The sequence below is a fragment of the Oncorhynchus keta genome, chromosome 34, assembly GCF_023373465.1.
Source record: "Oncorhynchus keta strain PuntledgeMale-10-30-2019 chromosome 34, Oket_V2, whole genome shotgun sequence".
Taxonomy (NCBI): domain Eukaryota; kingdom Metazoa; phylum Chordata; class Actinopteri; order Salmoniformes; family Salmonidae; genus Oncorhynchus; species Oncorhynchus keta.
In genome coordinates, this window is record NC_068454.1 from 21,378,922 (window position 1) to 21,391,963 (window position 13,042).

The 13,042-nt window shown below is 40.3% G+C and overlaps 1 protein-coding gene across 3 annotated transcripts in view; it reads left to right on the forward strand.

Moving 5' to 3' along the window:
• The first annotated feature begins 2,156 nt into the window (after positions 1-2,156).
• xpo4 (exportin 4) overlaps positions 2,157-13,042 on the forward strand; it is a 46,237-nt gene continuing 35,351 nt past the window's right edge. For all 3 annotated transcript variants that reach the window (XM_052493427.1, XM_052493426.1, XM_052493428.1), the window contains exons 1-4: positions 2,157-2,293; positions 3,881-3,986; positions 4,428-4,569; positions 4,692-4,830. In XM_052493427.1, the coding sequence (XP_052349387.1) occupies positions 2,228-2,293; positions 3,881-3,986; positions 4,428-4,569; positions 4,692-4,830 (453 nt within the window). In that variant the 5' untranslated portion in view covers positions 2,157-2,227. The remainder of the gene's footprint in view (positions 2,294-3,880; positions 3,987-4,427; positions 4,570-4,691; positions 4,831-13,042) is intronic.

Genomic DNA, 13,042 nt, shown 5'->3' on the forward strand with positions numbered 1-13,042 from the left:
CAGTTTACTGCTCCTAGGATAAAAGGGCTCAGAGTCGTTTGTCCTAGCCATGGGGAAACGGACACTAGGACTAGTTCTTCATTGGCTTTGCAGTTCTGCTTTGGGGTCTACGTGAGCGGGGTGTGTGTGTGGAGTGTGACAGGGTAGAGTTCAGAAAATAGAACAATATTCAGGGTAGAGTTTAGTGTTGTTTTGGGTAGTTTGCGGTTCTTTTGGGTTTTGTAGAAGCTTGGTTGCTTGAAAAAGCACAGCCCCCTTCATTATCGACCCTTTGTGCCTACATCAAGGAGCCTTTCCAGACTCTGAAGTCAGGAAAACTGAGTTTGGTGTCAGCCAGACTAGTTCTGTAGGGTTGTTTGATGTAGCTGTTTTGGGTAGTTGTGCATTTTGGGGTATTTGGGTGGTAATTATGTGTTGTTTTGGGTAGTTATTGTTGTTTTGGAAGGTAATATTGTTTTTTGGAGGAGCATTGTGGGTAGTTGTGGGTTGTTTTGGTAGTTTGTGTTGTTTTGGATCATTAGAATGACCCCTGAGCGTTTGAATTGGGTCAGGAACATGTATACAGGGAGCTATACAAATACTGTATCAATATTCTCTCTGTCCAATATTATTTATTATTATTTTTCATATGTTGAATGAATTGGAATTGGTGCCAAACATTAATATCCACAGAGAACAATGAGTTGATAGGATGTATTTTTCAACTCTACTTATCGTACTGTTCATTTCCAGCAGATAGAGACATAGACTGTGACATGCATTTTTTTCTCACCATAATATTCATTTAGAAAATACAAATGATACATTGACGAGGGGGTTCAAATATAGACCTGAGCATTATTTTATTCAGTATCAAATTATAATGAAATGCAACAAGATATGTTCACACAGAGAACACCTCGAAAATGGTTTGGTATCAGTTGTAATTTTGTAATTCCATTGTGTGGGCTACCTCTCTGAAGGTGTTATAAAGGTTGAGCAATATTTTTTGATGAAACATGGTTTCCATTTAATCAATGATAAGATGAGCATTACAGTCAAATATTCAAATGGGTGTTGATTACAACTTAAATCTATGCAGGTTATTCATCTTGGTTGAAAAAGGTTTATGTCAGTTGGATAAAAATTCAGATAAATGTAATTGCAACTTTTTACCAGCAGAGGAAGTCCAGCACACAGCCTGTTCTTCGCCACACAGGCATTATATTCAGGGAGAACTAGTTATCACCAACAATAATTATGTAAGAATTTATGACAATGTCAAAAATAAATATATTTAGCCTACTATGAGGTATCAAATACTTATTTTACAGAAGGAAACAATGAGATAGAACAATCAGAAGTCATACAACAGATAACAGGCTGAAATCAAATGGCAACAGATGATGTTGCATGCTCAGATTAGGACATGCACACTCCATTTTGGACATGGGTTTATAACTGTCACACAGTTAAATAAATATGTTTTATTTGGACATAAGCCTATTGCTGTCGCATGGTTGTAAAAAACGTGGCCACATATTTTCTAATAACTTACATATCTCATTGAAATAATTTACATCATAATTTGAAGCTATAAAATCACATGTAACACAATAGATTTTCTATGATCGGCTAGTGGGGCAAGGAATGACATTTCAAAAGGGCAACATTACTTTTTTTCCATGAGCATATCGTTTGTGTCCTATGCTATGACAAACATAACATAAACAACAGATCAGGTCCTCTGGGTTTATGATCAAACATCCAATAATTGATCATAGACCCAGAGGACCTATATGTATTAACATAGATCTCTGGTAAGTAATTTATACATGCTTAATAAATAGACCTAATTGGATATAGTTTAGTAGATAAAGTTACCACCTTTATCAATATTGAACAAATAATTTTCAAGTCAAAAGTTGACTAAAAAGCTTTCAATCAGACATTTTGAGATGAGGGTTCAGATGATTTGTGTTACGTTTTTTGGTGAGATCTATGGTGGTAGGAATAGTCACTAAAAATGTAGGTATTACATCATATCACGTTTGCAAGCGTCTTTGGCTTGTAAAAACGAAGACCCTTACGCTCAATTTTTATGGCTATCTATTTCGATTACATAACCTCCAAATAGGCACGCACCATCCTAAAACACCCTGACAAGAGAGTCTGTCCATGAACTCATTGGCTCCGAGTACCGCTTAATCCCACAATGCAGCGCATGGCGCGTCATTGAAGAGGGACCATGATGGCGGCGGTCGGTTCACCAGAAGTGATTTCACAGCTGGAAAGCGCTGCCAAAGTTTTAATGGTGAGAAATATAATCTCATTTTTGTGTGTTTTTTTGGTATATGCTTTGTTCAGGGTTTTACTGAGAGTTATGAGACGGCGAGAGATTTAGCGGGCACAGTTATTTCTCTGAGAAAGAATCGCGATGCGTGGCGCAGTGATGTCTCCATCCCGCAAAAAATATAGGATAGCCATCATCCCCCAAAAGCCACAAGCGATGTGTGACAGTGTCTTGTGACGATTTTTTTTCCTAAAAACTTAACTAGTAGAACACACATGTTTACAGGGACCCACACACTTGTTTAGTTAGTTTGATACAATATGTAGTTGTATTTCTTCCACAATTGACAGTTCGGTGAGCATTCCCATTGCACGGCGTCGTTAGACACTGTTGATTCACCATGCTCCATAGCCAGTAGTTACTGACTTTACCCCCGATTTGTGGCCAACGTGATGCATCAGTCAATTAGGGCGCTGTTTCAACTCCCTGAATAAATCATAAAGCCCAGTTTTAGTAAAATATAAGTCATATATTGGAAACAATTAGCTAACCATGTGTTGGCTAAAAGTTCTTGGATCACACACTTGGTCAAGTACCATGCTTGGGGGTGGGTATAATTTGTGGAACGTTCCAACAGAAATCTGTTCTAAAAACGTAAATAACAAGGGTGCCAACAAACAACGCATACAACGTTGTATAGCGGCCGAATAAGATACTGGGTAGGGAGTGGGCTGTTTCATTAAGTTTTCACTTCATCGCGTTTATTCTGAAAAAAATCTCTGGTAGCCTATGGACAAACATTAAGAATAAGCAACGTGGTGAGTTGATGCCTATTCGGCAGCTAGTTAGCTAACGTTAGGTGAATTGATCGTGCTACTTTGTATGGGTCGTTTGTTGGGAACATTGTACGTTTTGGAACATATTCCTGATGGAACGTTCCACAAATAATACCCACCCCCAAGCTTGGTGACTGAAGTGCACTGGGGAGCTCGTGCCGGTTACTTTGATTCCCTCTCATTGGAAGAAATCATAACTATTTGGCCAAGTTAATTATATTCGATACGTATTTATTTATTACTACTATTATAATCAGGTCTCACTAATAGTGTTTTGTTATGTTTCTGCTCTCCGGAAAAAGGCTGATGTTTATTAGACATGAGTTAATGACAGTGCATTGAAACTCCAGTCTTTTACCCTTATGCACCTTTAAGGTGAGCTCAGCTATTCCCTTATTACACCTTCCAGGTTATAATGGGTTAAAATTGAGTTTCTAAACAAATGTCAGCGCTAGTGTGTGTGTGTGGTAGGGGGAAGGGTTGGGCATGGGAAGGAGGGTTGGGGGAAGGAAGGCCCTGTCGTGCTTGTGGTCAGGACAGATAAAGGGTCTTTTTCTCCTGCTGGCTGCCGAGTCAGAGCTGCTTTTATTGCAATTAGGCTTTACCTGGAATGTGAATTTCCTGCAGAGCTCAATTTTTTGAATTTTGGCTGACTGCTTGTGTATGCTTAGCAGTCCATCTGTGGAAATAATTGAATGTGGTGTGTGTGAGACTTACTGTACGTGGTGTAATAATTGACTGTACACTAATGGTGTGTGTGTGTGTGTTTTAGGCACCGCCGTCCATGGTCAATGCAGAACAGAGGCAGCACGCAGAGCACATATTCCTCTCCTTCAGGAAGTCTAAATCACCCTTCGCTGTCTGCAAGCACATCTTAGGTAAGAATCACTATACAAATGCTTCAAAACACTCAATGTTTGTTTGTGTGTTACTTAATGTTTATCTGCTGTATCTCCCGAGATTCAGTTTTTTGTTTTGTAAACTCAGTAACTTATGTTTGAGTGTGCTGTGTTTTCCCACAGATACATGTGATACTGTGTGTGTGCTATGTGCATGTGTGTCCAGAGACCTGTAATTCTGTCTCTGTGATTCATTTCTCTCCCTCCACAAAGACCTGTGATTCATTTCTCTCCCTCCACAGAGACCTGTAGTTCTGTCTCTGATTCATTTCTCTCCCTCTGCAGAGACCTGTAATTCTGTTTCTGTGATTCATTTCTCTCCCTCCGCAGAGACCTGTAATTCTGTCTCTGTGATTCATTTCTCTCCCTCCGCAGAGACCTGTAATTCTGTCTCTGTGATTAATTTCTCTCCCTCCACAGAGACCAGTAAGGTAGACTATGTGCTGTTCCAGGCGGCCACAGCCGTCATGGAGGCGGTGGTACGGGAGTGGATCCTGCTGGAGAAGGCCAGCATCGAGTCGCTCCGAACATTCCTCCTCACCTACGTCTTACAGAGACCCAAGTAGGCCTGTGTGTGTGTGTGTGTAAGGGGGGTGTATGAGTCAGTGTAACGGCATCATTAATTAGATTCTCAAGTATGACGCAATCTCACCTCATGCAGTCTCTCCTCTCTCCATCCCCCAGTCTGCAGAAGTATGTCCGGGAGCAGATCCTGCTGGCTGTGGCCGTCATAGTAAAGAGAGGTTCTCTGGACAAGTCGATTAACTGTAAAGGCATCTTCCACGAAGTCAGCCAACTCATCAGCAGCGGCAACCCCACAGTGGTAAGAAACACAGGCCTGATTCGTAAACTCATCCCCGACGCAAGCGAGACATGTATTCTTGACTCCACTATGATTATCAAAGTCCTATCACGTAATATGTCAAACATAGAAAATATAATTTCCGGTATGGTGATGTTAAGTTAGTCAGTTGAAGGTGATCTGTTTGGCATTCCATTTCTTTAATAAAATATGCCTCTTAAATAGGAAAGAACTCAACTCTAAGAAAATATCTGATGTAAAAAAAATCGACACTGTTATGACTGGACTGGGCAAACACGGAGGAGACAGGATTTGTATTTATTTATTTCACCTTTATTTAACCAGGTAGGCAAGTTGAGAACAAGTTCTCATTTCTAATTGCGACCTGGCCAAGATAGAGCAAAGCAGTTCGACACATACAACAACACAGTTACACATGGAGTAAAACAAACATACAGTCAATAATACAGTAGAAAAATAAGTCTATATACAATGTGAGCAAATGAGGTGAAATAAGGGAGGTAAAGGCAAAAAAAAGGCCATGGTGGCGAAGTAAATACAATATAGCAAGTAAAACACTGGAATGGTAGATTTGCAGTGGATTAATGTGCAAAGTAGAGATAGAAATAATGGGGGTGCAAAGGAGCTAAATAAATAAATATAAATCAGTTTAACCCTGGAGAAAATCGCAGAAGAAAAGCTCCAGAAAACCGTGGATGAACAAAAATACATAATTACGAGGCTTACTGAAAGATTAAACGGGATGGAGGACTTCAGTCGCCATTCAAATCTTAGTTTTGTAAATTTCCCAGAAAGCTGTGGAACAACCGGAATGGAAAAAGTCCTGGAAAAGGTAAAACCACAACTACTGGGCCAGGAGAACTTCACATGGGCTCCCACAATCAAACAAGCACATCGAACAGGCGGGCCGAGGGGGGACATGAGCAGCAAACAAAGGGCCGTCAGTTCCTTAAATATAGGAACAAAGAAAGTTCTACGACTGACCTTCCAAGCCAACACGTCAGGAGTCGGACCTTTGATGTATGAGGGCTATCGGATCAACGTCGACATGAGCGGAGACCTCTACATGAAATGCAGAGAATTCAACCTTTTAAAGAAAAAGCCACGAGAAAAAGTAATCACTTTCTTTCTGGTGTACCCCACACATCTATGGGTCAAATGGAAGAAAAGAAACATCACACGGAAATTAGCAAAAGAAGCTACCCGATTCCTGGACAAGGAGAACGGTGGAAATGTCAATGAATTAACCCAAATCAAATTGTATTTTTCACATGCGCCGAGTACAACCTTACCATGAAATGCTTACTTACAAGCCCTGAACCAACACTGCAGTTCAAGAAATAGTAAAAAAAAAAAAAAAACTCAAGTAAATAATTCAAAAAGTAACAAGAAAATGACATAACAAAAACGTGACTATATACAGGGGATACCGAGTCAATGTGCGAAGGTACAGGTTAGTCGAGGGAATGTATAAAGTGACTATGCATAGATAATAAACAGCGAATGGCAGCGACGTAAATAGTCCGGATGGTCATTTGATTAGTTGTTCAGCAGTCTTATGGCTTGGGGGTAGAAGCTGTTAAGGAGCATTTTTGTCCTAAACTTGGCGCTCTGGTACCGCTTTTCGTGTAGTAGCAGAGAGAGCAGTCTATGACTAGGGTGACTGGAGTCTTTGGCAATCTTCCTCTGCCACTGCCTACTATATAGGTCCTGGATGTCAGGAAGTTTGGCCCCAGTGATGTGCTGGGCCGTACACATTACCCTCTGTAGCGCCTTGCAGTCAGATGCGGAGCAGTTGCCATACCTGGCGGTGATGCAACCGGTCAGGATGCTCTCAATGGTGCAGCTGTAGAACTTTCTGGGGACCCACGCCAAATCTTAAAATCAAATTTTATTGGTCACATACACATGGTTAACAGATGTTAATGCTAGTGTAGCGAAATGCTTGTGAGTGTAGAGAAATCTTTTCAGTCTCCTGAGGGGGAAAGGGTGATGTCGTGCCCTCTTTACAACTGTCTTGGTGTGTTTGGACCATGGTAGTTCGTTAGTGATGTGGAGACCAAGGAACTTGAAACTCTCGACCCGCTCTACTTCAACCCCGTTGATGTTAATGGGGGCCTGTTCGGCCCGCCTTTGCCTGTCGTCCACGATCTGCTCCTTTGTCTTTCCAACATTGAGAGAGAGGTTGTTGTCCTGGCACCACACTGCCAGTCTCTGACCTGCTCCCTATATGCTGTCTCATCGTTGTCTGTGGTCAGGCCTAAGATCAGTTGTCGTCAGCAAACATAATGATAGTGCTGGAGTCGTGCTTGGCCACAGCAGTCGTGGGCGAACAGGGAGTTACGGAGGGGACTAAGCACGCAACCCTGAGAGGCCCCAGTGTTGAGGATCAGTGTGGCAGATGTGTTGTTGCCTACCCTTACCACTGTATAGACTACAGGACAGCTTCCCAACAGACAATGCATGACAGATAGGGCACTGGACTATTGCCTAATGCCTTCACTCACACACCTATTGAAAAGACAATCGCAGCACTAGTCAAGCGATCTGTCTAAATGAATAACACTTTAATGACTGTTGGCTATTGAGTCTAAATGACAACCCATTAATTGGTAGGCTATAGCCACAATCTATTTGTTTAAGTAATGAACTAACAAGTGAACAAGACTACATAATGATTTCTATGATCTGGACGATTCTTTTTTTAATTGCTCCCCAGCTAATAGGCTACAAAGACCTGAGTGGGTGGGAAGAATTTAAATGGCCCACATGTTAAAATAGGCGCTGAAATTGTAAACACACAAATAAAAGTACTTTGTTGCTCTCTCTCCCTTTTTTAAAATGGATTTGACTTTTGCCCGAATTAACGCATTATAACGCATGTATATATTAATTGAAAAATGTGTTATTAATGTGGGTAACATGATATCTTGTTGATTACATTTTTATTCTCCCATAGAAAGTACAATGAATAATGGTAATGAATTAGTTCAAGTGAACTAACAGCGTTTTAACTACTTTGCAGATATGAAACAGACAATCATAATATCAGTAAAAAATATAAAAAAATACCACTTTATGCTACAAAACCAACTTTATACAGGTTTTAAAAATAGGTTCAATGTGACTCAACATTCCATGACGTACTCTAAGGCATTGTTGGCAGAATAGATGGATGCAGTTCAATGCATGACTAATACAATTCACCATTACATTTCTTAGCAGTCCAAAATAATATTGATTTCAGGTTGTAAACCACACCTGGTCGTTTACATTGTTAACTGCCTCCACCCATTCGAGATGCAATGTTTCAGTTACAATGACTGAATATTTTGAACAAAAACGGACGACTGTAACTAAGGCTGGGAATGTAAATACAATCAAACTAGCAAGGGCAATGATCACAAGTCAGTCATAACGAGGCTAATGTGAGCTATCCTATGTGTCAAGGCCCGTTGGCCCGAATAGGACACACAAGCGAGTATAAATGAGTCAACAGTTGAGTCATCTACTTTATGAAATTACAGCCTGTGCTCGCATCGGTGAATTCAACTTCAATTGCGTTACTTTTGTGTGTCCTGTTTACAGCGAGCAGCGGAGGGAACGTGTACAGACACATTCCACATTCCTAGCTAGGCTACTAAAATGTTGCAGTCTAGCTTCGGTTTGCAAAGCTTGACAATTACTAACAGCATATTATGCACATATGCAAGCATAGCAGCAAAGACTGGACAAATATTATTTCTGTTTTAATATGTTAAAATGTTATACAGCATTTACTAGTGGACATTTATAAAGGGACATATTTTTTCTAATAAAACAATGGCCAGTTTGGGTCCCAGTTATGCTTTTTTTAAATGTATAAACAAATAGGCTATGTCTGGCCCGCACATTTGTTGTGTTTTTTCAATATGGCCCATGCGCTGATTGTTTGACACCTCTGGGCTAGCGTATCTATCTATATATGTAGCTAGCTATTTATTTAGCAAGCTAAAAACACGGAGCCTAACTTTAGCTAGCTAGCTAGCAGCCGGGAGGATGTCATGTCATTGGAGTGGATGTCATGTCATTGGAGTGGGTGAGTGGCCAGCCTGGTCTCATAGACTTGATGTAAATGTATATCCGGGACACTCAAATTAGTATAATATGTTACGTTTGGTAAGGTTACATAAGACAGATGGTTACCTAACGCGAACGTTTAGCAACCAAAGGTTGCGAGTTTGAATCTCATCACAGACTTGAACACTGTAGCTAATTAGCAACTTTTAAATTGACTACTTTTTAGCTAGTTTGCAACTACTTAGCATGTTAGCTAACTCTTCCCTTAACCCAAACCGCTAACCCATGCTAAGGTTAGCAAATTCGTGACATATTGAACGCTTTGCAAATTCCAAACCTATACTACGAATTGTAATTCGTAACATCATACGAAATGGGTGATGGACATCCACAAATGAATACATATCATAACATAATGTAACGACCCTGGGTTTATTGTTTCATTACAATAACATATCATACTAAATGTAGTGTCCTGGATTTATGTACAGTGCCTTGCGAAAGTATTCGGCCCCCTTGAACTTTGCGACCTTTTGCCACATTTCAGGCTTCAAACATAAAGATATAAAACTGTATTTTTTTGTGAAGAATCAACAACAAGTGGGACACAATCATGAAGTGGGACACAATCATGAAGTGGAACGACATTTATTGGATATTTCAAACTTTTTTAACAAATCAAAAACTGAAAAATTGGGCGTGCAAAATTATTCAGCCCCCTTAAGTTAATACTTTGTAGCGCCACCTTTTGCTGCGATTACAGCTGTAAGTCGCTTGGGGTATGTCTCTATCAGTTTTGCACATCGAGAGACTGACATTTTTTCCCATTCCTCCTTGCAAAACAGCTCAAGCTCAGTGAGGTTGGATGGAGAGCATTTGTGAACCGCAGTTTTCAGTTCTTTCCACAGATTCTCGATTGGATTCAGGTCTGGACTTTGACTTGGCCATTCTAACACCTGGATATGTTTATTTTTGAACCATTCCATTGTAGATTTTGCTTTATGTTTTGGATCATTGTCTTGTTGGAAGACAAATCTCCGTCCCAGTCTCAGGTCTTTTGCAGACTCCATCAGGTTTTCTTCCAGAATGGTCCTGTATTTAGCTCCATCCATCTTCCCATCAATTTTAACCATCTTCCCTGTCCCTGCTGAAGAAAAGCAGGCCCAAACCATGATGCTGCCACCACCATGTTTGACAGTGGGGATGGTATGTTCAGGGTGATGAGCTGTGTTGCTTTTACGCCAAACGTAACGTTTTGCATTGTTGCCAAAAAGTTCAATTTTGGTTTCATCTGACCAGAGCACCTTCTTCCACATGTTTGGTGTGCCTCCCAGGTGGCTTGTGGCAAACTTTAAACAACACTTTTTATGGATATCTTTAAGAAATGGCTTTCTTCTTGCCACTCTTCCATAAAGGCCAGATTTGTGCAATATACGACTGATTGTTGTCCTATGGACAGAGTGTCCCACCTCAGCTGTAGATCTCTGCAGTTCATCCAGAGTGATCATGGGCCTCTTGGCTGCATCTCTGATCAGTCTTCTCCTTGTATGAGCTGAAAGCTTAGAGGGACGGCCAGGTCTTGGTAGATTTGCAGTGGTCTGATACTCCTTCCATTTCAATATTATCGCTTGCACAGTGCTCCTTGGGATGTTTAAAGCTTGGGAAATCTTTTTGTATCCAAATCCGGCTTTAAACTTCTTCACAACAGTATCTCGGACCTGCCTGGTGTGTTCCTTGTTCTTCATGATGCTCTCTGCGCTTTTAACGGACCTCTGAGACTATCACAGTGCAGGTGCATTTATACGGAGACTTGATTACACACAGGTGGATTGTATTTATCATCATTAGTCATTTAGGTCAACGTTGGATCATTCAGAGATCCTCACTGAACTTCTGGAGAGAGTTTGCTGGACTGAAAGTAAAGGGGCTGAATAATTTTGCACGCCCAATTTTTCAGTTTTTGATTTGTTAAAAAAGTTTGAAATATCCAATAAATGTCGTTCCACTTCATGATTGTGTCCCACTTGTTGTTGATTCTTCACACAAAAATACAGTTTTATATCTTTGTTTGAAGCCTGAAATGTGGCAACAGGTCGCAAAGTTCAAGGGGGCCGAATACTTTCGCAAGGCACTGTACAGAATAATACAAAATGCTGAGAGGTGGTTGGAGTGACAGACCCCCCCCCTACAGCTAGAAATGCAGGTGTCATTTGGTTTGAATATGAATTGCTTTGCTTTCTAGCTAGCTATGCTGAATTTGAATGACTGTTATCAACAATTATCATATTTTTTGTAGTTGTCAATCCAATGTATTTGGCATCGATCAAATGGGCGGGCAGGCGAGTTTCCATTCAGTTGGCAAACTGCATAAGAATAAGCAGGTTACTATTCCCCATTGTTTATCAGTACAATTTTGAAGGCCAACTAGCTGAAAAAGTTTGAGTGTTTATCTAACGTTCCCTCATTAGATTTTTAGCTCATCTTGCTCTGCCTAATATAGGTTGTTGATCTTGTTGATGTGCATAATAGGCAGCTGAGGGAGGGATAGCCTACCATTTCATGGTTGTTTGATCAATATGACTGTCAAGTTCCCAAATGTAAGATGACTCTTTTGGCATTTAGATATTTGCAGGAATCCATTCAGGTGTATTTTTGTTTTCGAATGATCTACATTTGCGATGTTGCTACTGCCTGTAAACACTGTTCAGGTCATAGTGAATGATCTACATTTGCGATGTTGCTACTGCCTGTAAACACTGTTCAGGTCATAGTGAATGATCGCAGACCCATGTGGCACAAAGCCTATATACAAATATAACTTGTTTTGCCTATATTATTTGTATGTAGGCAAGTAGGTCTATATACAAATATATGAATTGTGTGTATATATACAAATATATGAATTGTGTGTATATAGGCCTACTGTAGCTCTGATTGGCTATGCCGCAACGGTCTGTGTAGACTCCAGTACTGGGCAAGACAGATGGTTTTATTTACTGCAGTGTCTTAATTGTCCAAACGCAAGGCTGGTTTCCCACTCTATATTATTATAGAATTTTCACAAATGCCTTACTATACGTAACTCCCAAACATTCTATGAATTTGTGAAAATGACCATACCTAAGTGTTCGCCTTTCAGAGTTTTTTTTTTTTTATAAGTGTTCTTCTGCCTGGGGATGTATATGAACAGATTTTAATACGATTTAATGTTGCTAAATCGCTGTCAGTTCCACTTTAAAGGAATGTTGAAGAAACATGGGCAATTGCAGGGTAGCCTAGTGGTTAGAGCGTTGGACTAGTAACCGGAAGGTTGCAAGTTCAAGTCCCCGAGCTGACAAGGTACAAAACTGTCATTCTGCCCCTGAACAGGCAGTTAACCCACTGTTCCTAGGCCGTCATTGAAAATAAGAATTTGTTCTTAACTGACTTGCCTCGTAACATAAAAATAAATAAATAAACAAGAAAGTTTATATACGCGAAGCCCACAATTATGCACCGTATTATTTCCAGCTCTTTGTTGAACAATTACAGTATGCATACCCATTAACTTATTCCTATTTTGTTGTTATAGCCGGAATGCAAATGGATTAAATGAAAATGAATTCTCATTCATATAGTGGGGCAAAAAAGCATTTAGTCAGCCACCAATTGTGCATGTTCTCCCACTTAAAAAGATGAGAGGCCTGTAATTTTCATCATAGGTACACTTCAACTATGACAGACAAAATGAGGGAAAAAATCCAGAAAATCACATTGTAGGATTTTTTAAATGAATTTATTTGCAAATTATGGTGGAAAATTAGTATTTGGTCAATAACAAAAGTTTATCTCAATACTTTGTTATATACCCTTTGTTGGCAATGACAGAGGTCAAATGTTTTCTGTAAGTCTTCAAGGTTTTCACACACTGTTGCTGGTATTTTGGCCCATTCCTCCATGCAGATCTCCTCTAGAGCAGTGATGTTTTGGGTCTGTTGCTGGGAAACATGGACTTTCAACTCCCTCCAAAGATTTTCTATGGGGTTGAGACTGGCTAGGCCACTCCAGGACCTTGGAATGCTTCTTACGAAGCCACTCCTTCGTTGCCCGGGCGGTGTGTTTGGGATCATTGTCATGCTGAAAGACCCAGCCACGTTTTCATCTTCAATTCCCT